This window comes from Moschus berezovskii, chromosome 13, assembly GCF_049115385.1.
Source record: "Moschus berezovskii isolate FMDL1 chromosome 13, NW_MosBer_1.0, whole genome shotgun sequence".
Lineage (NCBI taxonomy): Eukaryota > Metazoa > Chordata > Mammalia > Artiodactyla > Moschidae > Moschus > Moschus berezovskii.
The window spans coordinates 50,042,126-50,069,437 of record NC_142472.1 but is presented as its reverse complement, the minus strand read 5'-3'; the positions used below and the strand labels follow the sequence as shown (position 1 = coordinate 50,069,437).

Genomic DNA, 27,312 nt, shown 5'->3' with positions numbered 1-27,312 from the left:
AACTCTTAAAATTTAAGTATGCTTTAAGTTTTCTAAAGCTATTATATACATTTCGTATGTGCTGAAAAAAAGTGAAAGAAGTGTTAGTTGCTCAATCATGTCTGACTCTTTGCAACTTCATGAACTGTAGCCTGCCAGGGTCCCCTGTCTATGTTTTCCTCCGGCAAGAATACTGGAGTGGATTCCCTTCTCCAGGGGATCTTCCCAACCCAGGGCGAATTACACCATAAACTCAGAAAGCAGGGATATATGTCATGAGTACACATATTTGACCCTTGAACAAGGTGGGGTTAGGGATGCTGACCCTCCATACAGTCAAAAACCTGTGTATAATTTTACAGCTGGCCCTCCATAAGGCAGTTCTGCACTCAGATACAACCAACCACAGATGCATCACTAGTGCCAAACTACGTATAAGAGAACCTCTGAAGTTCAAACTTGTGTTGTTCAAGGGGCCATCTGTATACTATGTGTTGTATGTTTTATGTGTATTGTGTCTTAGTCCATCATATCTCCAAAGCCTAGGACAGCTCACACAGAAGGCACACCAAAAATTCGTAACAGAAATACAAATAGAACAACCCCTTTGTAATGATGATTTCTCCACCCAGATACTTTTTGGAAGATTTTTTCTGGAACTTAAAGCTAATATGAATTACTACTCATGAATATTAGCTGCATTTATAAAAAATTATTTTTAATATTCATGGTAAAAAATGTTCAATAAATATTTGACAGATCAATGAAGAGCAGAATATCAATTTCATCATCTATTTTAGTTTGCAGAGTGGAAACTGAGTGACTTTAGATGCTTCTAACCATCAAACCCATGTCCACAGAATAAACAAGTACCCTTGGAGGATGGCATGGCAACCCACTACAGTATTCTTGCCTGGGGAATCCCATGGACAGAGGAGTCTGGTGGTCTACAGTACATGGGGTCACAGGGTCAGCTACGACTGAAGTTACTTACCTTACATGCACCACTAAAGAGATATGGAGTTTCATCAGAGTTGCCCCATCCTCTGAGTGAAGAACCAATCTGGCCAATCTTTAAACATCAGATGGTTCATGTGAGTGAACTAATGACATCAACTGTGTATGTAGTTTGACCAAATAGGATTTAGCAAAATGATTTATTATGAAGCCCAAACAGTGCTCTTATCAGCTAAGAAACTTATATTATCAGTGACTTCTTGAATTAGTTATGGTTTTTTATTTATGATGGTATACAGATAATATCAGTATACACACAACATTAAGGTTTTCTATGACCTATTATGAACATACATTTTAAAATATTAACTTTTGGACATCTTGCATGTCACATGATGTACTCTGCATATAAGTTAAATTAAGCGGTGTGACAATATACAGCCTTGATGTACTTCTTTCCTAATTCGGAACCAGTCTGTTGTTCAATCATGCGAAATGCTGGGCTGGATGAAGCACAAGCTGGAATCAAGATTGCCGGGAGAAATATCAATAACCTCAGATATGCAGATGACACCACCCTTATGGCAGAAAGTGAAGAGGAACTAAAGAATCTCTTCATGAAAGTGAAAGAGGAGAGTGAAAAGGTTGGCTTAAAGCTCAACATTCAGAAAACTAAGATCATGGCATGCTGTACACCACTTCATGGCAAACAGATGGGGAAATAACAGAAACAGTGACAGATTTTATTTTCTTGGGCTCAAAATCACTGCAGATGGTAACTGCAGCCATGAAATTAAAAGATGCTTGCTCCTTGGAAGAAAAGCTATGACAGACAAACCTAGACAGCATATTAAAAAGAAGAGACATCATTTTGCTGACAAAGGTCCGTCTTGATAATCAAAGCTATAGTTTTTTCAGTAGTCATGTATGAATGGGAGAGGTGGACCATAAAAAAGAAAGCTGACCGCCGAAGAATTGATGCTTTTGAACTGTGGTGCTGGAGAAGACTCTTGACAGTCCCTTGGACTGCAAGGAGATCCAACCAGTCAATCCTGAAGGAAATCAGTCCTGAATAGTTATTGAAAGGACTGATGTGGAAACTGAAGCTCCAATACTTTTGACACCTGGTGGGAAGAAAAGACTCACTGGAGAAGACCTTGATGCTGGTAAGATTGGAAGGCAGGAGGAGAAGGGGAAGACAGAGGAGGAGATGGTTGGATGGCATCACTGACTTGATGGACATGAGTCTGAGCAAGCTCCGGGAGTTGGTGATGGACAGGGAAGCCTGGCGTGCTGTAGTCCATGGGGTTGCAAAGAGTCAGACACAACTGAGTGACTGAACTGATGGAATTGTAAACTTAAAAATGGTAAATTTTATGTTAGTGTATACTTTACCACAATAAAAACAAATCTATACAAAAAAGACTTCTCAGAAGGGTAGTAAAACATAGCAGTTAGTATGCTGGTTCTAGAATTGGAACTCTTATATTCCCAGTTCAACAGTTAGATGTATTGGATTATAAAATATTCAACCTCTTGAAGACTCAATTTTCTTGTCTTTAAATAATACCTTAGTCATAGCTTAAAGGTTTGCTGTGATGATTAAGTAAAATAATGCCTGTTAAGGCCATTAATACATTGTCCAGACATGCTTAAGGCTATTATTCCATTCTCGAAATGGTGGTATTCCACTGGAGTCCTTAAGTCATCTGATTCAAAGTGTCTACAGGAATGTATTCTCTACCATATTGGGTACAGTAAAGGGACTGAGGGCTTCCCTGGTGGCTCAGAGGTTAAAGCGTCTGCCTCCAATGTGGGAGACCCGGGTTTGATCCCTGGGTCGGGAAGATCCCCTGGGGAAGGAAATGGTAACCCACTCCAGTATTCTTGCCTGGAGAATCCCATGGACGGAGAAGCCTGGTAGGCTACAGTCCACGGGGTCGCAAAGAGTCGGACACGACTGAGCGACTGAATGAAACGGAACGGAAAGGGACTGATAGAATTATGTTCTATCAATGAACAGAGGGTAGAGCCTCCACAACAAAGGGTAAAAGGACAGCATCAAGAAAGGCTGGAGAGGCAGAGACACATACTTGCCAGGTAAAGACCCATACCCCAGCTGCTGTGATTCATAACCAGGAAGAATCACAAAGATATAAGTCTCTTCTCTGAGGAGCCTGGGATTCGAGCTCTACATGAGACACCCAAACCCTTAGATTCTACACAGAAGAGATTCCCAAAACATCTGGCTTTGAAATCCAATAGGGAATATGACCAGGAAAACTAGAAAAGAGCAGAGAACAGAAAAATTGCTCCTAAAGGGCCTGTGCCCAGACTCAACCTAAAAACAAGTGCAAAAACACCACACTGAAAAGTGCATGGACAACATATGAAGAGGACCCTCTTACTAAATCTTAAAGCATGTGCTGGAGAGACAGGAATCAGCTAGGATGTCTCCCAGGGATGGAGACACTGGCAGGAACTTTTTCTGTTATCTCTGGCTACCGTTCTCTCGCCAGTACTGGAATTCTCCCTCTAACCTGTCAGCCCCAAAGGGTCTCCCATGCTGAAAGCCCTGCCCACTCCACTCCTGAGCCGAGGTGGACCTCAGAGCCACCGAAACAACAGGTCTGTCCACCAGTGCCCGGCTGCTGCTGCAGCCCCGCTGCCACAGAAGGAGATACCCACAGAGGGGTCACCCCTAGAGTGCTGGGCTGTGGTGGCCAGGCAGGATCGTACCCCTGAGTCACACTGGGCATCTCCTCTATAAGGCCACTCTACCAAGACTGGAAGAGACAACTGATTTACCTACTGTGTAGAAACAGACAGAGAACTAGGCAAATTGAGACAGAGGAATATGCTCTAACCAAAAAAAATAAGATTAAAATATCAGAAAAAGAACTAAACAAAACAGAGATAAGCAATCTCCCTGATAGAGACTGAAAAGTAATAAAGATGCTTACCAAACTCAGGTGAGGCTTCCCAGGGGGTGTTAGTGGTAAAAGAATCTGCCTGCCAATGCAGGAGATACAAGAGACGCAGGTTCGATCCCTGGGTTAGGAAGATCCCCTGGAGAGCTTGGCAACCCACTCCAGTATTTTAGCCTGGAGAATCCCATGGACAGAGGATCCTGATGGGCTGCAGTTCATGGGGTCGCAAAGAGTTGGACACTACTGAAGTGACTTAGTACACTTGCAAGCTCAGAAGGAGAATGGAAGAACACCATGAGAATGACAACAAAGAGAAAGTATAAGAAAGCACCAATCAGAAGTTGTAACTGAGTGAAAAATGCACTAGAGGGGTTCAATAGCAGACTGGGTGAGGATGAAGAGTTGAATCAGCAAGCAGAAGACAAAGCAGTGGAACTCACCCAGACAGCAACAAAATTAAAAAAAAAAATAATGAACTTCGGAGGCAACAAAAAGTGGAATAACATTTGCATTATAGGAATCCGTGACGAAGAAGGAGAGAAAGAACCAGAAAAATTATTTGAAGATAAAGTGGCTAAAATTTCCCTAATTTGGGGAAGCAAACAGATATCTAGGTCTAGGAAACCCAAGAGAGTTCTAATAAGATGAACCTACAGACTGGTTCCAAATAGGAAAAGGTGTACATCAAGGTTGTATATTGTCACCTTGCTTATTTAACTTATATGCAGAGTACATCATAAGGAACACTGAGCTGGAAGAAGCACAAGCTGGAATCAAGATTGCTGGGAGAAATATCAATAACCTCAGATATGCAGATGACACTACCCATATGGCAGAAAGTGAAGAGGAACTCAAAAGCCTCTTGATGAAAGTAAAAGAGGAGAGTGAAAAGGTTGGCTTGAAGTTCAACATTCAGAAAACAAAGATCATGGCATCTGGTCCCATCACTTCATGGGAAATAGATGGAAAAACAGTGGAAACAGTGTCAGACTTTATTTTTTGGGGCTCCAAAATCACTGCAGATGCTGATTGCAGCCATGAAATTAAAAGACGCTTGCTCCTTGGAAGGAAAGTTATGACCAACCTTGATAGTATATTAAAAAGCAGAGACGTTACTTTGCCAACAAAGGTCCGTCTAGTCAAGGCAATGGTTTTTCCCGTGGTCATGTATGGATGTGAGAGTTGGACTGTGAAGAAAGCTGATCGCCGAAGAATCGATGCTTTTGAACTGTGGTGTTGGAGAAGACTCTTGAAAGTCCCTTATACTGCAAGGAGATCCAACCAGTCCATTCTAAAGGAGATCAATCCTGGGTGTTCATTGGAGGGACTGATGCTAAAGTTGAAACTGCAATACTTTGGCCACCTCATGCGACGAGTTGACTCACTGTAAAAGACTCTGATGCTAGGAAAGGTTGGGGGCGGGAGGAGAAGGGGACGACGGAGAATGAGATGGCTGGATGGCATCACCGACTCTGTGGACATGAGTTTGAGTGTACTCTGGGAGTTGGTGATGGACAGGGAGGCCTGGCGTGCTGTGATTCATGGGGTCGCAGAGAGTCGGATACGACTCAGCGACTGAACTGAACTGAACTGAACTGAACAGGGAAATTAGGCCTTGGAGCACGAAATGAAGCAGGGCAAAGGCTAACAGAGTTTTGCCAAGAGAATGCACTGGTCATAGCAAACACCCTCTTCCAACAACACAAGAGAAGACTCTACACATGGACATCACTAGATGGTCAACACCGAAATCAGATTGATTATATCCTTTGCAGCCAAAGATGGAGAAGCTCTATACAGTTAGCAAAAACAAGACCAGGAGCTGATTGTGGCTCAGATCATGAACTCCGTATTGCCAAATTCAGACTTAAACTGAAGAAAGTAGGGAAAACCACTAGACCATTCAGGTATGACCTAAATCAAATCCCTTATGATTATACAGTGGAAGTAAGAAATAGATTTAAGGGTCTAGATCTGAAAGATAGAGTGCCTGATGAACTCTGGACGGAGGTTTGTGACATTGTACAGGAGACAGGGACCAAGACCATCCCCATGGAAAAGAAATGCAAAAAAGCAAAATGGCTGTCTGAAGAGGCTTTACAAATAGCCGTGAAAAGAAGAGAAGCAAAAAGCAAAGGAGAAAAGGAAAGATATAAGCATCTGAATGCAGAGTTCCAAAGAATAGCAAGGAGAGATAAGAAAGTCTTCCTCAGTGATCAATGCAAAGAAATAGAGGAAAACAACAGAATAGGAAAAACAAGAGATCTTTTCAAGAAAATTAGAGATATCAAGGGAACATTTCATGCAAAGATGAGCTCAATAAAGGACAGAAATGGTATGGACCTAACAGAAGCAGAAGATATTAAGAAGAGGTGGCAAGAATACACAGAAGAACTGTACAAGAAAGATCTTCACGAGGAAGATAATCACGATGGCGTGATCACTCACCTGGAACCAGACATCTTGGAATGTGAAGTCAAGTGGGCCTTAGAGAGCATCACGACGAACAAAGCTAGTGGAGGTGATGGAATTCCAATTGAGCTATTTCAAACCCTGAAAGATGATGCTGTGAAAGTGCTGCACTCAATATGCCAGCAAATGTGGAAAACTCAGCAATGGCCACAGGACTGGAAAAGGTCAGTCTTCATTCCAATCCCAAAGAAAGGGAACGCCAAAAAATGCTCAAACTACTGCACAATTGCACTCATCTCACACGCTAGTAAAGTCATGCTCAAAATTCTCCAAGCTAGGCTTCAGCAACATGTGAATCGTGAACTTCCAGATGTTCAAGCAGGTTTTAGAAAAGGCAGAGGCACCAGAGATCAAATTGCCAACATCCACTGGATTATGGAGAAAGCAAGAGAGTTACAGAAAAACATCTATTTCTGCTTCATTGACTATGTCAAGGCCTTTGACTGTGTGGATCACAATAAACTGTGGAACATTCTGAAAGAGATGGGAATACCAGACCACCTGACCTGCCTCTTGAGAAACCTGTATGCAGGTCAGGAAGCAAGAGTTAGAACTTGACATGGAACAACAGACTGGTTCCAAACAGGAAAAGGAGTACGTCAAGGTTGTATATTGTCACCCTGCTTATTTAACTTATATGCAGAGTACATCATGAGGAACGCTGGGCTGGAAGAAGCACAAGCTGGAATCAAGATTGCTGGGAGAAATATCAATAACCTCAGATAGGCAGATGACACCACCCTTATGGCAGAAAGTGAAGAGGAACTCAAAGGCCTCTTGATGAAAGTAAAAGAGGAGAGTGAAAGGTTGGCTTGAAGCTCAACATTCAGAAAGCGAAGATCATGGCATCTGGTCCCATCACTTCTTGGGAAATAGATGGGGAAACAGTGGAAACCGTGTCAGACTTTATTTTTTTGGGCAAACTCACTGCAGATGCTGATTGCAGCCATGAAATTAAAAGACGCTTACTCCTTGGAAGGAAAGTTATGACCAGCCTAGATAGCATATTAAAAAGCAAGAGACATTACTTTGCCAACCAAGGTCCGTCTAGTCAAGGCTATGGTTTTTCCCGTGGTCATGTATGGATGTGAGAGTTGGACTGTGAAGAAACCTGATCGCTGAAGAATTGATGCTTTTGAACTGTGGTGATGGAGAAGACTCTAGAGAGTCCCTTGGACTGCAAGGAGATCAATCCTGGGTGTTCATTGGAAGGACTTATGCTAAAGCTGAAACTCCAATACTTTGGCCACCTCACGCGACGAGTTGACTCACTGTAAAAGACTCTGATGCTGGGAGCAATTGGGGGTAGGAGGAGACGGGGACGACAGAGAATGAGATGGCTGGATGGCATCACCGACTCGATGGACATGAGTTTGAGTGAACTCCGGGAGTTGGTGATGGACAGGGAGGCTTTTCGTGTTGTGGTTCATGGGGTCGCTAAGAGTCGGACATGACTGAGCGACTGAACTGAACTGAACTGAAAGGATCACATCAAGACACACTATAATTAAAGAGGTAAAAGCTAAGGATAAAGAAAAAATCCTAAAAGCATCAAGAGAAAAACATCTTGTTATGTATGTGGGAGTCCCATAAGCCAGTGAGTAGACTTTTCAGCAGAAACTTTATTTTTTATTCCTATTTTCATTTGTGTCTCAAGTTTCTTTTTTAACAGTCTGAATTCAATCTAGATACCTGTCGTACTCACCTATCGCTATCTCCTTAATACCACCAAAGTTTATGTGCTTCGTATTTTTTCCTTCCTGCTTCCCAAAACCTTTAAATTAACTAGATCTTTATGAAAATTTCACAATATGTCAGCAAAATAAAAACAGATCAGAATCCAAAAAGAAATATATTTAAAATCATATTCAGTAACGAGAAATGTTACTCAGCTTAAAAACTACCTTATATCAACAAGAGAGCATTCCAAAGATAATCTTCCCATTGTCTTTAGGTTTTCTTGAAGTTCTCTTAAACAGTTAATGTTCACTACTAGTTCAACACCCACGTCATACAGCAAGACCTATGAAAACAATAACTTTAAGTCTATGGAAAAATGATGCTTTTTTTTTTTTGCAAACTGAAAAGCATAATAAAAATTGCATGAAAATACAAAATGCATTTACTTTCTTGATTATATTTTTAACTCTGCATTTACCTCTACCAATGTGTCTGTAACCATTCTGATGATCTGGCCCCTTCGCCACTGATTTTTATCTGGGATATTAACAGCACAGTGCATATCATTTTCCCATTTAACAGGTTCCCATTTTGAGTTTTCATAAGCAGCAACCATCTGTTCTCCTAAACTATGTAAAGAAAAAAATTTTTTACCTCTGTGAAACTTTCTTATAACGTACAATTCTCTGACCTCCCTCCCTCATTCTATTCCAAACAAACTGGATGCCTCCTTCCTCCCTGAGCACATAAGCACATTTCTACTGCCTGACATGAGTTCCCCCCAAGAATCTTCAAGGCTCGCTTCCTCACAGCCTTGAGGATTTATCTCAAGTGTCCCTGACTCTGTGAGGTCTTCCTGCCCAGCTGCTTTATTTTTCTCGTCTTCATCATCATCTCCTGCTGTAGGTAACTTTCTTTGTTCACTGTCATTCCCTCTACTAGAATGTAAGCTCCATAACTGCACAAACTTGTCCAAGTTTTTATCACTGTATCCCCAACAGCTATAATACTGGCTGTCAAATAATAGGTGCTCAATAAGCCTTTATGGAATATATAAATCTTAATACAATAAAAATAATCACTTAATATACTATTTGTATACTGTTAACTAGCTTTTAAGTGACTATTTAGCTGAAATAATTTTGTACTTAAGAATTCTAGATCTTTAAAAAAAATTACAGAAAAGAGAATAAACTATATGCACAATATATTTTCCTTGGATGTTATACCTATGAAGCAAGTTTTCCGTTAATAACCACTGAACATAGATCTTCTCAGGAGACACTATATTGCAGATGTGCACAGGCAGTTCCTTATTATAAAGTGACTGCAGATCCTCACTAGGTAGAGATTTTGCAAACAGAGGATTTATTAAGTTGTTTACTTCATTTGAAATAATTTCTTCTGGAGAAGGATCCCATACTTCAATATGCTTTTTAGAATTATCTTTGAGGGTATATCTGAAAAAAAAAACCCATTAGCAATATGAATAGTTTGCAAAATATTTATGTTTGTATTTGGTTAGATCTAAACAAGTTTTAGTCATGATTCACTGCTTTGCAGTTTTGATATTAACGGCAATTTTAGTTTTTTTTAAAAAGAGTTCTTAATGACTAACAAAGGACAAAAAGGAAATAAAACATGTAAAATCCAGGCTTTCTACTTTAAAAACAGTTTACCAAGTGTGTTAATAATTTCATCATTCCTTATTGATATTTTGTACTCACAAAAGAATAGAATTATTCAGGATTTTTTGGGGTAACTTGAATATTTCTCTTTGCCTAAAAGTTATCAAAAGAATACAAGTGGAAAACAATTGTCATTTTAAAATCTGTTAACAAGCAAAATTACTGAATTAAGTGTTTAGAATGTTCAACTAATCTGAACAGTTCAGAATCTAATCACAGGTAATTAATGGCAAAATTTCTTCAAAGGAAAAATCTTAAGTTCTTTCATAATAAACTAGAGATTGTGCTGACCAGAGGGACAAAGTTTTTCCTTCTGAATCTACTGGACAGTTTTCAGTCCTTATTTGACATGAACTCTGAGCCTAAACTAGCTACTCTTGCTTTCTTGAAATGTTCTCTTTCTTTGGTTCCTGGTTTTTCTCCAATCTCAGGTTCCCGATCTACCATTTTTCTGGGCTTCTCTCTCCTGTAAATGATAATGCTCAGAGTTGCATGTTCATCTATGGAGATTGAGATGATTGATGAAAATGATGGACTTATTTATCATGTATATGTTCACTCCCCATCTGAATCATCCAATCAGGTCTCTCTCTCTCTTCTATGCTCCAGACCCTGATACTCATTTCTTTCATTCAACTAATATTTACTGGGTACATACTGTGAGCCAAGAGTCCTAGGTTCTAGAGATGCAGCAGTGGACAATATAAGCAGGGTCCAGTCCTCCAGGATCTTATGGTATTATGATAGTGGGTGATTACATAATTACACAAAAAATAAATTTCAAAGAACAAGGGCATAGGCCAATGAAATCTAACCTAGTCTTGGAGCTGGAGAAGGTTTCTCTGATTAAGTGACATTTCAATTGAGATTTTAAAAGGACAAGCAGAAGTTAGGGAGGCATTCCAGAAACCAAACAAAAAATATGTAGCTTTGACATAGTAAAGTAATAGGACACGGCATGAACCTTGAAGCACACAGGGGCCAGATTATTTGGGAAACATTATGTTTTATTTTATAAAGGATAGTGTGCATGTATGATACAGGTGACCCCAACGGATTAGACTGTGGGACTTCACATTTCCTTTCTTCTTACTCCTTAGGTGCTCAGGAAAAACACTGATCAAGGGAAACTCATGTTCTAATTTGAGGACAAGCAACAGACAGAATCCTTTGGAGGAGGGCATGGCAACCCACTCCAGTATTGTTGCCTAGAGAATCCCATGGACAGAGAAGCCTGGTGGGCTACAGTCCATGGGAGTCACAGAGAGTCGAACACAACTGAACAACTAACACACACACAAAACAGATACAAGGGAAACAGTAAGACTGGTTGCGGTCTGCAGGAATCAGCAATCTGGGTATTGAAGGGCAAGGAAACTGACTGGGGCTGCCAGAGCAGCAGGGTGGGTTTACAATAACTGGTTCCCTAGGAAGGTTTGCAAAGCAATGTGCTTCCCCTGCCTCAATTATTTTTAATCAGAGGACAACTGCTTTACAATGTTGTGTTGATTTCTGCCACACATCAACACAAATAAGCTGTAGGTATTCACATGTTCCCTCTGTCTTGAACCTCCCTCCCCGTCTGATCCCTCTAGTTTGTCACACAGCTCCAGGCTAAGCTCCCTGCACTATATAGCAACTTCCCATCACCAATCTATTTTACAAGTGGTAATGTACATATTTCAATGCTACTCTCTCAATTTATCCCACCCTCTCCTTGCCCCACTATGTCCATAAGTCTGTTCACTGTGTCTTGAGTCTCTATTCCTGCCCTGCAAATAGGTTCATCAGTACCATTTTTCTAGATTCCATATATATGTGATAATATACAGTATTTGTTTTTTTCTTTTCTGACTTACTTCACTCTGTTTAACAGGTTCTAGGTTCATCCACATCACTAGAACTGACTCAAATTCATTCCTTTTTATGGCTGAGTAATATTCCATTGTATATATGTACCACAACTTCTTTATCCATTTACCTGTCAACAGACATCTAGATTACTTTGACGTCCTGGCTATTGTAAACAGCGCTGCAATGAACACTGGGGTACATGTATCTTTTTCAATGATAGTTTTCTCAGGGTATATGCCCAATAGTGGGACTGTTGGGTCATATGGCAATTTCATTCCTAGTTTTTTAAGAAACTGCCATACTGTTCTCCATAGTTGCTGTATCAATTTACATTCCCACCAGCATACAAGAGGTTTCCCTTTTCTCCACATTCTCTCCAGCATTTACTGTTTGCAGATTTTCTGACGATGACCATTCTGATGGGTGTATGGCGACCTCACTGTAGTTTTGATTTGCATTTCTCTAATAATAAGCAATGTTGAGCTTTTTTTTTGATGTGTTTATTAGCCATCTGGATATCTTCTTTGAGGAAATAAATATCTGCTTAGGTCTTGTGCCCATTCTCTGATTAGGTTGTTTGCTTTTCTGATGTTGAACTGCATGAACTATTTGTCTATTTTGGAGATTAATTCTTTGTCAGTTGCTTCATTTGCAATTATTTTCTCCTATTCTGAAGGTTCTCTTTTCATCTTGCTTATGGTTTCCTTTGTTGTGCAAAATCTGTCAAGTGTAGTTAGGTCCCATTTATTTTTGTTTTTATTTCCATTACTGCAGGAGGTGGGTCATAGAGGATCTTGCCGTGATTTATGTCAACATTTTCAAAAGTAAGTATTTTAACTTAAATTAGTTAAGATCACTGACTCCTACTCTCAGTTTTTGGTCTAAGTATTCTAGGGGCTTGGCTAAGAGGAGTTGACTTCGAAAGACATTTAGTTTGGATTTAGTAGGGTACAGTTTTGTGGTTGACCAGCACTTCCCTGTGGAGTTACGCTACTGCTAGCCATCTTGGCACAGGAATGGATTCCAGAAATACTCCTAAGACCTTGAATGTCACAACATGAAAATATAAGGTTCAATATAAAGCAAATATACCACTATGGGTATGATGCTGGAAACAAACTATTTAATGAGTACAGTGAGCTACTATATGCCTGTTAATCTGGTGTAACAGTGCTCTTTTATACTTAAACATGTCCCAGTTTGGACAAGAATTAGGGTTACCCTATTAATAAGTGAATTAAGTCAAATCAATACATTAATAAATATCAGTTTAAACTATATTAAAGATTCAAGAAAATAAAGCTTGAAGTGTCTTGAATATTATATACATAATGTATATATAATATATGTGTATATATAATGTATATAAGTATTGAGCAGGTATAATGATGTAACAGATTACAATCTCAAGAGATAACCCTTAAACCAGGAAAGAACAGGGCTTTGAGGAGAGCAGCCATAAGATGGGTGTTCCCTCCAGCAGTCCTTAAATCTTTACAGAATCACAAATCACCATATTCTGACCCACAGACCTGTTCCAGGAAGCCCTGACACTTGATGCAATGCAAAAAGGGGGTGCAAGCAGGCATCTTTAACACAAGCACAGGTGCCCACAGGAACCAGAAAAGTGACTAGAATGAGTGCAGTTGTGAGGGGGCACATTGTATGTAGGGAAGGGGTAACCCATGGGGAGCTTTCTTTTATTTTATTGAAGTATAGGTGATTTACAACGTTATGTTAATTTCTGCTGTCCTGTAAAGTGATTCAGTTATACATATACATAATTTTTTCATATTCTTTTCATCATGGTTTATCCCAGGATATTGAATATAGGTCCCTGTGCTATACAGTAAGACCTTGTTTATCCATTCTATATATACTAGTTTGCATCTGCTAATGTGGGGAGGTTTCTGTTTACAAATTTGGCACCTAATTCCACTTTAAAGAAAATGCCTGAGACCAGTTGAGGCTCTCCAGTCATTGCTGGCTCAGCTGGTAAAGAATCCACCTGCAATGCAGGAGACTGTGGTTCGATTCCTGGGTCAGGAAGATCCCCTGGAGGAGGGCATGGCAACCCACTCCAGTATTCTTGCCTGGAGAATCCCCACGGACAGAGGAGCCTGGCAGGCTACAGTCCACGGGGTCGCAAAGAGTCAGACATGAATGAGAGACTAAGCACAGCACACAATGTATATATAATACATAAAAGAAATAATATTCACCTAAAATTAACTACGATTTTTATTTACATGACACTACCAATAACTGAGCTATGGTTCTAAAAAAAACTTCACAAAATTACCAATAAACAAGTTTCAATCGACCACACTAGAGAAAAGACATTTACTTTTCTGTTCTTGCCAAAGGAAACATCACCAAATCTGCCATTTGACGTGGTAATAAGTATACAGTTAAAAAATCTGTAAAAGTATTTTACAGATGATTCTGAATTTTGTAACATTTGTAGCATTTGTCAACTTTTGAAAATCTGTAATTTGTTGATATCTTTTAACAGTCTACATAAATGTTATAATTTTGCATACTTTTCCTGAATGGGGGCCTCCCACATGTACAAATTTCAGGCTGACCCATGAACCTTGGATATGCCCATGACGAGTACAAGGTTGAGCATTTGGGAGTGAGGAATCATGCCTGCCTCTCTCTTCACCCCCGCATCCTTAGCTACTGCCATGCCTGCTGAGGCTCCATCATGTGAGCGCTGCGGTCCTCCGGCCAAGGGCATGACCCACAGCTCACCGATTTGCTTCCTGGGGATCCTCCCTCTGCTTTAATAGCCACAGGACCTCACACAACACGCCCAAAGTGGGTGTCACCTCCACTCTCTATGTGTTGCCTCCACTCTCCCCACAAACCTGTGTCCTGTTCTCAGCAGAAGCACCCAAGATGTCTTTCAGTAAGTGAGTGAATAAACAAACTGTGATACAACCAGACAATGGAATATTATTCAGTGCTAAAAAGCAATGAAAGCCAGAAAAAGACACAGAGGAACCCTAAAAGCATATTTCTAAATGAAAGAAGCCAGACTGTATGATTCCACTGTGGAAAAGACGCAACTATGGAGGCAATAAAATAGTGTTTGCCATAAGCTAGAGGGGAGGGAAGAATGTTAGGCTCTCACAGATTTTCAGGACAGTGGAAATACTCTGTATGACACTACAATGGTATATTCAAGTCACTACATAATGTCCAAACCCACACAATATACATACGGTAACCCAAACTTTGGACTTTGATGATTCTAACATGTCAACAGTTTCACTGTTCCTTGTAAATACACCACTTTGCTGGCTGCTAACAGTGGGGAGGCTGTGTCTATGTGGGGGCAAAAGCATAAAGGAACTCTGTACTTTCCACTTCATGTTCTGGACCTAAAATGACTACAAAAAATAGTCTATTTAATAAAATAAAAAGGATGACAACCCTAAATATGAAACATGTAACCATAAAACATAAAGAGAATACATAGGAGAAAATCTTTACAACCTTGGCTTAGGCAAAGATTTCTCAGCTAAATAGAAAGTGTCCGAATTATAAAAGAAAAAATTGCCAAACTGAACTTCAAAACCAGAACCTTCGGCTCTTTAAAAGACACCTTAAAAAGCCAGATTGGAAGAAAGTATTTGCAAAGTACATGCCTAATGAAAGACATGTCTAGAATATACAAAGAGCTCTCATATTTCAGTAATAATAAGCAACAGTTTTGAAAAAGGGCAAAACATCTGAAAAGATATTTCACCAAAGAAGAGATACAGATGGCAAATAAGCGCATGTTAAGATCTTTAATGTCATTAAGGAAATTAAAATGAAAACCATTATACTCCTATAAGAAGGGCTAATATAAAATGACAAAATCAAGTGCTAGCAAGAATGGAGAACAATAAAACTCTCATAAACGTTTGGCAGGTTCTCATAAAGGTAGAAATAAATTTACCTTACAAAGAGCAATTTTGCATGCATACATATAGCTACACAAACACCTGTATGCAAATATTTATAGCAACTTTATTCACGAAATTTCCCCAAACTGGAAATAGCCCAAATGTCCATCAATTGGTAAACATATATTATGGTGCATCCATACAATGAAATATGAGTGAGCAAAGTAATGAGAACTACTGGTGTAGGCAACATGACCTAATCTCAAACGCATTATGCTAAATGGAAAGGTTGTTGTTGTTTAGTCACTCAGTTGTGTCCGACTCTTTGCGACCAAATGGAAAAGCAAGACACAAAAAGGCCAAGTATTATATGACTCCATTTATATGAAGGTGTGGAAAAGACAAAACTATGGAGACAGAAATTTGATCAGTAGCTGCCAAGGACTAGGTATGGAAGAAGGAGACTCACTACATAAAGAAACAAAGTGAACTTTGGGGAGTGATGGAAATAGTCTGCAACTTGACTGTAATGACAGCTGCATGATTATATGTGTTTATCAAAACTCATAACTCTACCTAAAAAGGGTGAACTTTTTTATTGTATAAGTTATATATTTCAATAACCTCACGTAAAAAAGTAGAAAACTCAGTCCAATACATTTAAATATTTCTTCTGGTTTCTCTCCCTCCCATGCTTAGGACCTACAGTGGAAAAGGCCAGCCCTCTCTTCTACTTCTGGTTCCACCAGTGTTGGGTAGGGGCAGGGGCGGGGGGAGGGAGGTAGAGCCAGACCACACACTGGCCATGTCACGGCAGACCTCTGCTGGGTGTCGCTGCTTCTCTGGCATACCCTAACAGGCATCACTGGGGGTGTACTCAAATACTGGCTTTCTTAAGGGCTGTGTGATGGAGTTCTTCAGGAGACCCTCAGGGGCCACTGCCCTGCGTAAGTCCCTACCACAGAAGAACGGCTGTGTCCTGACTTCAAACCCTCCCACCTTTCTTACCACCACTCTGCCATTCTGCTTCTGGGTCGCCTCAACCACAGGCCTTTTAACCAGGACAGGCCTTTTAACCAGACCTGTCCTGGGTAAAAGTACAATGGTCAAGCCTGGTTCCCCTTCAAAGTATCCACCTGCACCCAGGAAAAATTCCTATTTCTCCAGATAAGAATGCAGGCTACTCTACTATTTTGCTCACTCTCTACCCTGCCGTTTCTCTTACTGATTCTCTTCACAAATGGTTCAAGAGGCCACCTAAGCAGACATCCCACCTAAAATAAAATGTCAATCTCCTTTTCTCAGATGCACCCACTATCTCCAGGAATCATTCTTGTTGTAGAGCCCCATAGGGATGAAGAAAAAAGCCACTCTACTCCCACCTAAAGACTCCAATTATTTTTTCTTCTCATTTTACTGACCCATTAATAGGGAAAAACTCCTGTCTATAGTCTAAGCAGATCTCCAATGGGGAATGATATGCCAGTTTCCCTTCTTGTGAACAGTGTTACATATAAACTAAAAATAAAAGTTTACAGGTCCACTTACCCTACTTCATAAGATGCTAGGCCCTCTTTGACTAGCTGGTCATTAATACTGGTGGGAATCATTCCAGGAGCACCAAGAAAATCGAAAAGTTCAACTAACAGCACATTATCTTCCAGAATTTCTGTAAAAATATTAAGACTAGTTTGGGGAAAGAAATAAATACATCACAAAATATACTAAATGAAGCAATTTAAAAAACCTGAGAACTTAATTTCCTTCATTTTGCATACATAAGGCCTCCTGCTCAATAATGTCCGTTTCTCTCTAGGGGTAGATACATCACTTGTCATACATGAAAGAACTGCCAATGTTAATAAAATTTTCATTTTAGGTTATTATGTACTATTCTATAATAAACCAAAAGCAGCTTGAAGCTTTTAGATTCAGAGAAAAACACAGTGATATACATTAATTCAACAGCATTATGTTGTGGTTTTAAACTGTTTTACTGGATTCTGCCAAGTTCCAGAGGGCAAAAGATATTAATCCAGGCCAGTGCTTATTTGTGAAGCTTTATAGCTTTTCTAAGAATGACACACACACACGTGCATGCACACACACACACACACACAGAACGGCACGAAGTTTCAAACAACAAAAACTCAACCCAGACATTACCTGTAATTTTTTCCCCTCCTTCTGTTTTTAGGACAAACCATCTAACTTTTTACCTGTTTATTAGGCCTATTTCCTAAATGAAACAGGGAGTCAGCTTACAGTAAAGTTACATCTCATGTGCCTATTTACTTATTTTGAGCACAGAGAACCTGCTCGGTACGCACCTGAAGGAGTGAGAGAAATTTCTTTAAGAAACACACACTTCTATTCACTGAGATCGGCTAACATCTACACTTCTACACAATAGTAGCTGGCAGGTGCAAAGAGAACGATGATTCCAAATGAAAAGATAAACTATTATCAGCAATAATATCCTACATTGTGCCTAGCTATAAGAATACTTGTTGGAAGGCTTTTTTCCCCCAAGAGTTTAAAAATCATTCCTGACCACTTTTTAATGGACCAGATATATTATCTAGAAACAAAATGCTAAGCAACTCGGAACCTTCAGTAAAGTCTAAGCTCCTCACTTTTCATCTTCTATGTTCCCCTTAGCACTTTGATTTCATTCTTCCCTGGCACAAGTTCTTTATTCTAGAGGGCCAACTTTTCCTGTGTTCCATATGTTCACCATCTTACCTGCTCTGCTCCTAACTAAATGTTCTTTGTTTCATAAGGTAACAACATATACTAATCTCATTACTATGCAGGTTGATTGGGAAAGAGGTTTTAGGTTGAGTGGGGCCTTCTGTCACTCCTTAAATCAAATACATTACACTTGTGCTCAGATATTACTGACATAACAATTAACTAAGAATGAAAAAGGGAGAGTCAAGGAAGAAACCCAAGTCAAGTCTTCATGGATTAGCCTTGGGAGGAGACATTAAACAAAGGAGCTAAAAACCAACAAAATAAAATACCAAGAGGAAAGCTAAAAGGAAAATTAAAGCACTTTAAAGTTAGAGCCAGTTCATTAGACAAGACCCTGATGCTTGGAAAAACTAAGGGCAGGAGGAGAAGGGGATGACAGAGGACGAGATGGTTGGATGGCATCACCGACTCAATGGACATGAGTTTGAGCAAGATCAGAGAGATGGTGAAGGACAGGGAGGAGTGGCGTGTTGCAGTCCACGGGATTGCAAAGAGTTGGACACAACTGAGTGACTGAACAATGACAAAGACTGCTCAAGTTACTCAAGACTAAAAGGCACTTAATTTACTACTTATATTAGAGAAGCCAGACAAAAAATTCTATAGACTAAGGGTACAACTTTTATAATCGTATTCCTCTTCTACAGAACTACGGCATCAGAATAACATCTTATACAAAGTGAATTAACACATTCTAGGTTATAACTAAATAATCAAATCATCTCTAGGTTATGTGGCCTTGAGCAACTGATCTCCAAGCTTCAATTTCTTCATTATAAAACAGTCTAATAATCTCATGATATTTTGGGTTTGCTAAATGAAAATGAAAAAGTGGATATCATAAAAAGGGCCTTTGAAAGTGCCATATAAGTCAAACCTAAGTAAACATAGTTGTATATATCCTGCACTAGTACTGTTCAGATCAACACAGCCAATGTCGGTCACAGCTGTGGAAAAGATCAAAATCTCTGATAACAGCAGTTTTCAAATCCTCCATCCAAATCCCCCGGGGTCATATATCTTTCACAATTCTTCAAACTGAGAAAAGCTATACAGAAGATACACTTCTCATTTTCTAATACCCCCAGAAATTCTGAGTCCGCAATCATGACTATCCTGAAGTAGAATATATGATGAATACTCATTATAAGGGAGATCAATATTAGATCTTCATGTAAACTCAGGTTTTGGCATTAAACTTGCTGAGTTACAAAACTGAGGGCTAGAGCTTACTTAGCCTGTGTATCAGACCCAAACTGTTCCAAAGATAAACAATTTTTTCCAAAATAAGCTGAGAACCTGCAATTAAATTCACCAGAGTCAAATAAAACAAAAAATATTTTCTAGTTATCTCCCATTTCCCTTTGCTTTCCAGCAAATTAAACCTTAGCATCTATCCCTCCAAGATGAGGGACAGAGACTGGCACAAAGGCAAAGAGAAATAAGAGAAGTTAACTCCTGGCTTTAGGGTTTTCAAGAAGACATGTTGACAGTGACTTGATCTTCAGTGGAGATTTGCCTCATGTGCTGATTTTAGGCTCTTGAGCCTGCAGAAGATATTATTCCATTGTCCCTACTTCTCAGTATATGTTACCTCTCACAGCTCATACTGACAACACACTGAGTTTGTAAGATCTGAAAAATGTTATATATCATATTGTTAGTCTTATTTAAAATTATGATCCCATGGCACCCAATAAAAATGAAGAAAGCTTACTAATGACGGAACATGTCATAAACTTATCTTGAGTCCTTTCTTCAAATTTTTCTTTAGCATTTTTTGACCACTGCACTGTCCCTTTATATGGTTCAATATAGGCCAGCTTACATTTAATTGCCTGCGTCAAACAAAATTGCATCATTAAGAAAGTATCATTAACTTACATTTATTTTAGAATTCAAGTGTTAAATGTGTACAAAACCAAACTTTGCATTTGAATTTAACACATATTTAGAAAACAAACAAATGGCCAAAGATCTCTCTAACAAAACTTATAAATGCAAATAGCTGGAATCAACAGAGTACGGGATTATGAGGTACAAACTATTATACAGAAAATAAGCTACAGGATATATTGTACAACACGGGAAATACAGCCAATATTTTATGATAACTATAAATGGAGTATAACTTTAAAAAACTGTGACTCACTATATTGTACAATTGTAACTTGTATAATACTGTATACCAACTATATGTCAATTAAAAAAATAAAATTCCCAATAGCTTATTAAAAAATACCAAAACCAAAGATGAAACAAAAAACCCCAGAATACTTTGTTGAATGAATCATTTTATACTCAGATACTGGAATAATAAGCATCCACTGAAAGAAAGGCAGATATTAATACTATGATACACTGTTAAATGAAAATGCAGGTTATAGGACTATATACAGTCTAATCTCATAACCGTTAAAAACACAGAAGATGCATCTTAGAAGTATATATATAAAAAATACTGAATAATTCTGAGTGAATCCTCCTCCATTTTATCATCTATATTTTCAAGTTTTTCCTGTATTATTTTATCCATTTTAAATGAAAAATACTGCTTAACAACAATTCAAATACTAGGAGTATATAAATTAGGAAATAAGCCTCCTTAACCATACTTATCTCTGGGGAGTAGGATTCCAAGAGAAGGGTAAGTTTTTTACTTATTCTTCCAGACATCTTTCTCTTGCACACGTTACATATACTTAAACATAAATGGGATCACAGTAAAACCACTTCTGTAATGGCTTTTTTCACATAACACATCATATTCTTACTACATTGTACAGTTATTTCAAAATAATACATTAAAAGTTGCAGACCAGGAAATACTTATAAAAACACACATATTATACACATAATTATAATTAATGCTTATTTGCTAAGATACGTATTATTTCTTAAATAGTAACTACAGAAACTTTGATAACCCATGAGTTAGAAATTATTTACAGAAAAACTGTAGTTAAAAGAACATTTCTACAGTAAAAATAACTTCAAAAATACTTTCATGTTTGTACTGATATTCTAAACCTATGATTCACAGTAAGTAGATTACCTTCTCTGCAGGATTCAGAAACTCATCCTTTATCTTACGCATGTCTTTAAGTGTTATTTTTGCTGTATTGCCAAAGTCCACATATTTAACTTCAACTTCACGATGTCCAGGCAATCCTTCAAAAATTATGAAACTGGAAATCACCAACTTGGAAAAAACATTATCTAGCAAAGTTTAGACTGATCTACAAACAACTAGATTAGAATACCTTTATGTTTAACATACAAACAATATTTTATTAAAGTAAAAAATATTTCTAATATTTTATAACAAAACCAACCATAATGTATAGTTGGTTCAGACTTGGTGAATGAGAAACTAACAATTTAAAGATATCAAAAGAAAACCAAAATCAGGATAACAAAGTCATCCAATGCTATGTGTTACAGCCTAAAAGTTAAGAATTAGATCTGGAGTTAAGACACTTAAATGACATGTGACTGTGAGGAAATCTAATTAATATCTCTAAGATACTACCCTGAGCAAATTACTTTCTTTATCTCAGCTTTATTATTTCATCTGTAGAGTGGGTGCAATAACAGAGGCAGATCTTAAGACTGTTTTTGATGATTCACCTACTTAAAATACACTTTGCAAAGCACCAAACACAAACTAAGCACTTAATGTTTGTTAGACAACATTGGTAATTTAACAAGGCAAGCAACTTAATGATCAAGGCACAGACTGATTCATATAATAATATCTAACAGTGAAATTTAAAAAAAATTATCTGTAGATATTGTGAAAAATGAGCAGAAACAGACCTCTATGTCAAACTAGTTTTCATATTTTAGAGATACCAGAGAAATCTCTGGAACATTCAAATAGACTGAAGCATGAGAAAAGATCATCTTTTTGTAAACACTCATTTTGAGTGTTTAGTCCTTCTAAGCACATGTGTATACAGTGCTACAAAATTTTTTGCCATTACTTTCAAATTTATAAACGTCTACAGAATACAATTTCAAAATTGAAAAAGTTCAGGTATTCTCTGCTCCTAGGGAGAAGTAAAAGCAAATGGAACAACAGCAGCACTACCTAAGATGGCACTCAAGCAGAGCCTGAAAAGACGTATGTACCCTAAGTGTAAGGTAAAGAGGTGAGGAAAATGCTCCATGAGAGTAAACCTAAAAAGTAAATGGGATTCAGAAAACTAGCAGCTGAATCTAGGAAAGCAAGTGACGTAACTCCCCAGAATATCAACAGTGTAGTAAGCCTAGATGACAAGCAGTCTACATGGAGCAGGTGATGGAACGATGTTTTCACTGTTATAAAAGAAAAAATCAAACCAACATTATATGAAAAGTCTTATCATGTAGAAAATTGTTTTAAACTATTAGGAAAATGTAGCCATAATTTTTTTTAAAAAGTGAAAAACTGATGGAATTATCAGCTCAGAATTAAAGTTATACTATATGGAATAGCACTGAAAATACTTGCACAGAATATGAATTTAACTAAAAACTGTGATATAACTATGGAGGAGAGAGTGGGGACAAAACAGCTATAAGAGATCTAAAACTCATCTAATACATTTACTACCTAAGATTGAAGTATATCTACAAAGTATTACACATTATTTAGAAGAAATAACAGATAAATGACAAAAGAAAGCCAAAAGAATTATAAGTATTTGTCTTTTCAGTGGAGAGTGGAGTATGTGTAGGTCATTTAGAACTATTTTTTAAATAAGGCAAATGTTAGAAAACAAAATAATGGTTAAAGTCCTAGTCAAATCAAATGAAATCTAAGGAGCCAGAGGTTCATCTATCAACACTATCACTAGCTTTCTAAAGCTAGATGACACAGCAAAACTGTAAGATCAGATAATATCACTTTAATGATTTAATTTGCACTGACTCAAATGATATCAATTTTTAAATGAAACATCTCCCTGAGGAAATAGTGTGCAATTTCCTACCAATAACTTTTGCTCGGTACCAAACTCCATCTTCAAATTTAGCGACACAGGCTTGATCTTGAACTGGACAGAGGATTTCCAGATTTTCTGCATCTTCACTTTTATAGAATTCCTCAATTCCCTTTAATAGAAATAAAAAATCCAGGCTCTCTATCTAAGAAAGAGAGATTAAAGCAGGGATTATAGCATTATAGTTTCATAGAAACTTAAAATTTAAATGTTCTGTGTATTATAGGCACTGCTCATAAAACGATCAAATATTAGAATTAGGCATAAGCAGTCATGTAATTTATGTTTGAAATATTCTGCTACAGAAGTAGTATATAAAAATTAACATATATAGATATAACAAAAATTTATAAAAATCACAGTCTTCCAGATATCTTAAGATAGCCTTCCAGATTTTTTTCTTTTTTTTGGCTGTGCCATGAAGCATGTCAGAACTTACTTCCCTGACCAGGGACTGAACCTGAGCCCATGCAGTAAAATCACCAAGTCTAACCACTAGATTACCAAAGAACTCTTGCTTCTAGATCTTTTTCTAAACACACTTTCCATGTTGTTGTTTTTTTTTTTTTTTAACAAAAAATCAGACAATACCATACAATTTGATAATCTGCATTTTTCTATCAATTCTCACATTTTCTGCTTTAGCAAGTGCTCCTACTAGTACTTTTAAACCATATTATATTTCCCTAACTGACCAACTGTGGTGTTAGAAAAGACACTTGAGAGTCCCTTGGACTGCAAGGAGATCAAACCAGTCAATCTTAAAGGAAATCATTTGAATATTCATTGGAAGGATTGATGCTGCAAGCTGAAGCTCCAATGCTTTGGACACCTGATGCAAAGGGCTGACTCATCAGAAAAGACCCTGATGCTGGGAAAGACTGAAGGGAGGAGGAGAAGGGGATGACAGAGAAGGAGATGGTTGGATGGTTGGTATCACCGACTCAATGGACATGAGTCTGAGCAAGCTTCAGGAGTTGGTGATAGACAGAGAAGTCTGGCATGCTGCAGTCCATGGGGTTGCAAAGAGTCGGACACGACTGAGCGATTGAACTGAACTGATCAAACCCAGGAGCCAATCTAAGACTACTTGTTATGTTTGGTCATCTAAATAAGTCTTATAAATTAGTGTCATGTTCTTTTAAAAATGATCCTGTCTTGTTAAAGACAGTCTGCTATTTTTCTGTAGAATGCCTCATCTTCTGGATTTATGTGGTTATGTCTTCATCCTAATATTTACCTTCTTCCTCCACTGAGTTAGGGTATATGCCCTGAATTTTCTCAAAACAGCAAGTTAGATCTACAAGTTTGATGGATTGAAGCCAAATCTTTTGGCTTGAATACATCATAGCTGCAACACATCAGAAGACAGCATTACTCACTGTTAATAAGCTAAGATTCATCTATGGAATGGGGTGTCAACTCTCATCCTTTCTCTGCACAGTTACGTGCTTCCCTTGTGATCACCAAGTAATTCATGTATGCTACTTTGCCACTGTATGAATGTCCAATTTCCTATCAGCCATCCATCTAATGGTTTTAAACTGAACTGATAAACCTTTAAATCAGTAATTTCAGTAGTTTGTCAAAAGACTGCGTAATTCAGTAGAGGTTTACTTTATTAAACAGGATTATCTGGTTATTTTAAAACACAGTTCCTGAAGTTCCTATGCTACTTAAAACATAGTTACTAAAACAAAACCAAGGACAACTGTTTATTTCTCCAAATACTAATTCTTAAAGTTAAACAATATTTTAAAAACCATCTGAAACGGTCAAAAAAATGAGGTTTTTCTCTTTTGTGAGTATAATAATGCAAGTGGAAATTTTCTGAAATTTTTGTTATTTCATTAAAAAATTTTAAAACTATTTAAAGCCTTCTAAACCTTTATTTCTAAGTAGGTAGTATTCATATTCTTCCATTAACAGGCGATTCAAAGGGAACACTGAAATATTCAACAGACAAATAACAGTAGCAAAATTACAGACTCTGAAGCTTCAAGCTCTCATTTCCCCATAGAAACATTGAAAAAACGAGAAACCATCTGAACCAACTTTGTTAGGGCTCTGGAAAACAGTTAAGGCTTACAGCATTGAAGCAAATACCCAATTAAGCTTTCAACATTCAAGGAAATCAACGTAAACGTTTGCCAAACACAAGCTAAAAGAACAAAGACACTGCAGTGATCACACACAAGCATTAGTAATTGCAAGAACAGTCTGAAAAAGTCTCAAAAGAAAAAAACTACCACAGTTTTCAACAATTTAAAACAAATCCAGTTATGCATGGGTGCATGTGGAGGGGGTTATCTGATTTTCAGAGTTTTACTTTATTATAATAGTTGATGCCTAATTTTCAACAAGAAATCAGGAGACATACAAAGAAATAGGAAAATGTGGCTCATTCCAAGCAATAACGTTCAGTTCAGTCACTCAGTCGTGTCCGACTCTCTGGACCCCATGAACTGCAGCACGCCAGGCCTCCCTGTCTATCACCAACTCCCGGAGTTTACCCAAACTCATGTCCATTGAGTTGGTGATGCCATCTAACCATCTTATCCTCTGTTGTCCCCTTCTCCTCCTGCCTTCAATCTTTCCCAACATCAGGGTCTTTTCAAATGAGTCAGCTCTTCGCATCAGGTGGCCAAAATACTGGAATTTCAGCTTTAACATCAGTCCTTCCAGTGAATACCCAGGACTGATTTCCCTTAGGATGGACTGGTTGGATCTCCTTGCAGTCCAAGGGACTCTCAAGAGTCTTCTTCAACACCACAGTTCAAAAGCATCAATTCTTCTGTGCTCAGCCCTCTTTACAGTCCAACTCTCACATCCATACATGACCACTGGAAATGTAAACAGACAGAAATCAGCCCTTAGGAAATCCAGATAGTGGATTTAGTAGACAAAGAATTTAGAATTGTCTTAAATATGCTCAAAGAGCTAAAAGGAAAGATAGACAAAGAACTAGAGAGAACAAGGAAAACAACATAGGATCAAAACTAAAATACCAACAGATAGTAATTATAAAAAGGAATCAAATTCTGGAATTGAAAAGTACAGTAACTGAAACAACAAATACTCTGGAAAGGTTAAACAGCAGATTTGAGTGGCCGTAAGAATCAGTGAATGTGAATATAGGACAACTGAAATAGAAACAGAAAGAAAAAAAGAATTAAGTGAACAGAGACCAAGATATTTGTGGGATACCATCAATCACACCAATAGAGGCATTATAGGAGTCCCAGAAAGATGAGAGAGAAAGAAAGGAACAGAAAGATTATCTGAAGAAATAATGACCAACAACTTCCCAAATTTGATGACATACACAAATCTACAAATCCAACCAGTTAAGTATTATGGGATGATTTATGTCTCCCCCTAAAAGATACATAGCATATTAAAGAGCAGAGATATTACTTTGCCAACAAAGGTCCATCTAGTCAAGGCTATGGTTTTTCCAGTGGTCATGAATAGATGTGAGAGTTGGACTGTGAAGAAAGCTGAGTGCTGAAGAATTGATGCTTTTGAACTGTGGTGCTGGAGAAGACTCTTGCGAGTCCCTTGGACTGCAAGGAGGTCCAACCAGTCCATCCTAAACGAGACCAGTCCTGAGTGTTCATTGGAAGGACTGATGCTGGGCTGAAACTCCAATACTTCGGCCACCTCATGCGAAGAGTTGACTCACTGGAGAAGACTTTGATGCTGGGAAGGATTGGGGGTGGGAGGAGACGGGGACGACAGAGAATGAGATGGCTGGATGGCATCACCGACTCTGTGGACATGAGTTTGAGTGAACTCTGGGAGTTGGTGATGGACAGGGAGGCCTGGTGTGCTGCGATTCATGGGGTCGCAAAGAGTCGGAAACAACTAAGTGACTGAACTGAACTGAAAAGATACATTGGAGCTGTAACCCCAGAAACTCAAAACATGACCTTATTTGGAGACAGAGTATTTATAATCAAGTTGAAATGAGGTTGTTAAATTAGGTCAAGGAAAGGCAATGCCAAAGAATGCTCAAACTACTGCACAATTGCACTCATCTCACACACTAGTAAAGGAATGCTCAAAATTCTCCAAGCCAGGCTTCAGCAATATGTGAACTGTGAACTTC

The 27,312-nt window shown here is 38.3% G+C and overlaps 1 protein-coding gene across 1 annotated transcript in view; it reads right to left on the bottom strand.

The window, feature by feature from the left end:
* Positions 1-27,312, bottom strand: part of RNF17 (ring finger protein 17) — a 120,759-nt gene that overhangs the window by 35,157 nt on the left and 58,290 nt on the right. The window contains exons 17-23 of the mRNA XM_055426845.2: positions 23,193-23,346; positions 21,272-21,387; positions 19,934-20,054; positions 17,008-17,128; positions 9,248-9,478; positions 8,497-8,647; positions 8,243-8,361 (exon numbers count right to left, since the gene is read on the bottom strand). Of these exons, the coding sequence (XP_055282820.1) occupies positions 8,243-8,361; positions 8,497-8,647; positions 9,248-9,478; positions 17,008-17,128; positions 19,934-20,054; positions 21,272-21,387; positions 23,193-23,346 (1,013 nt within the window). The remainder of the gene's footprint in view (positions 1-8,242; positions 8,362-8,496; positions 8,648-9,247; positions 9,479-17,007; positions 17,129-19,933; positions 20,055-21,271; positions 21,388-23,192; positions 23,347-27,312) is intronic.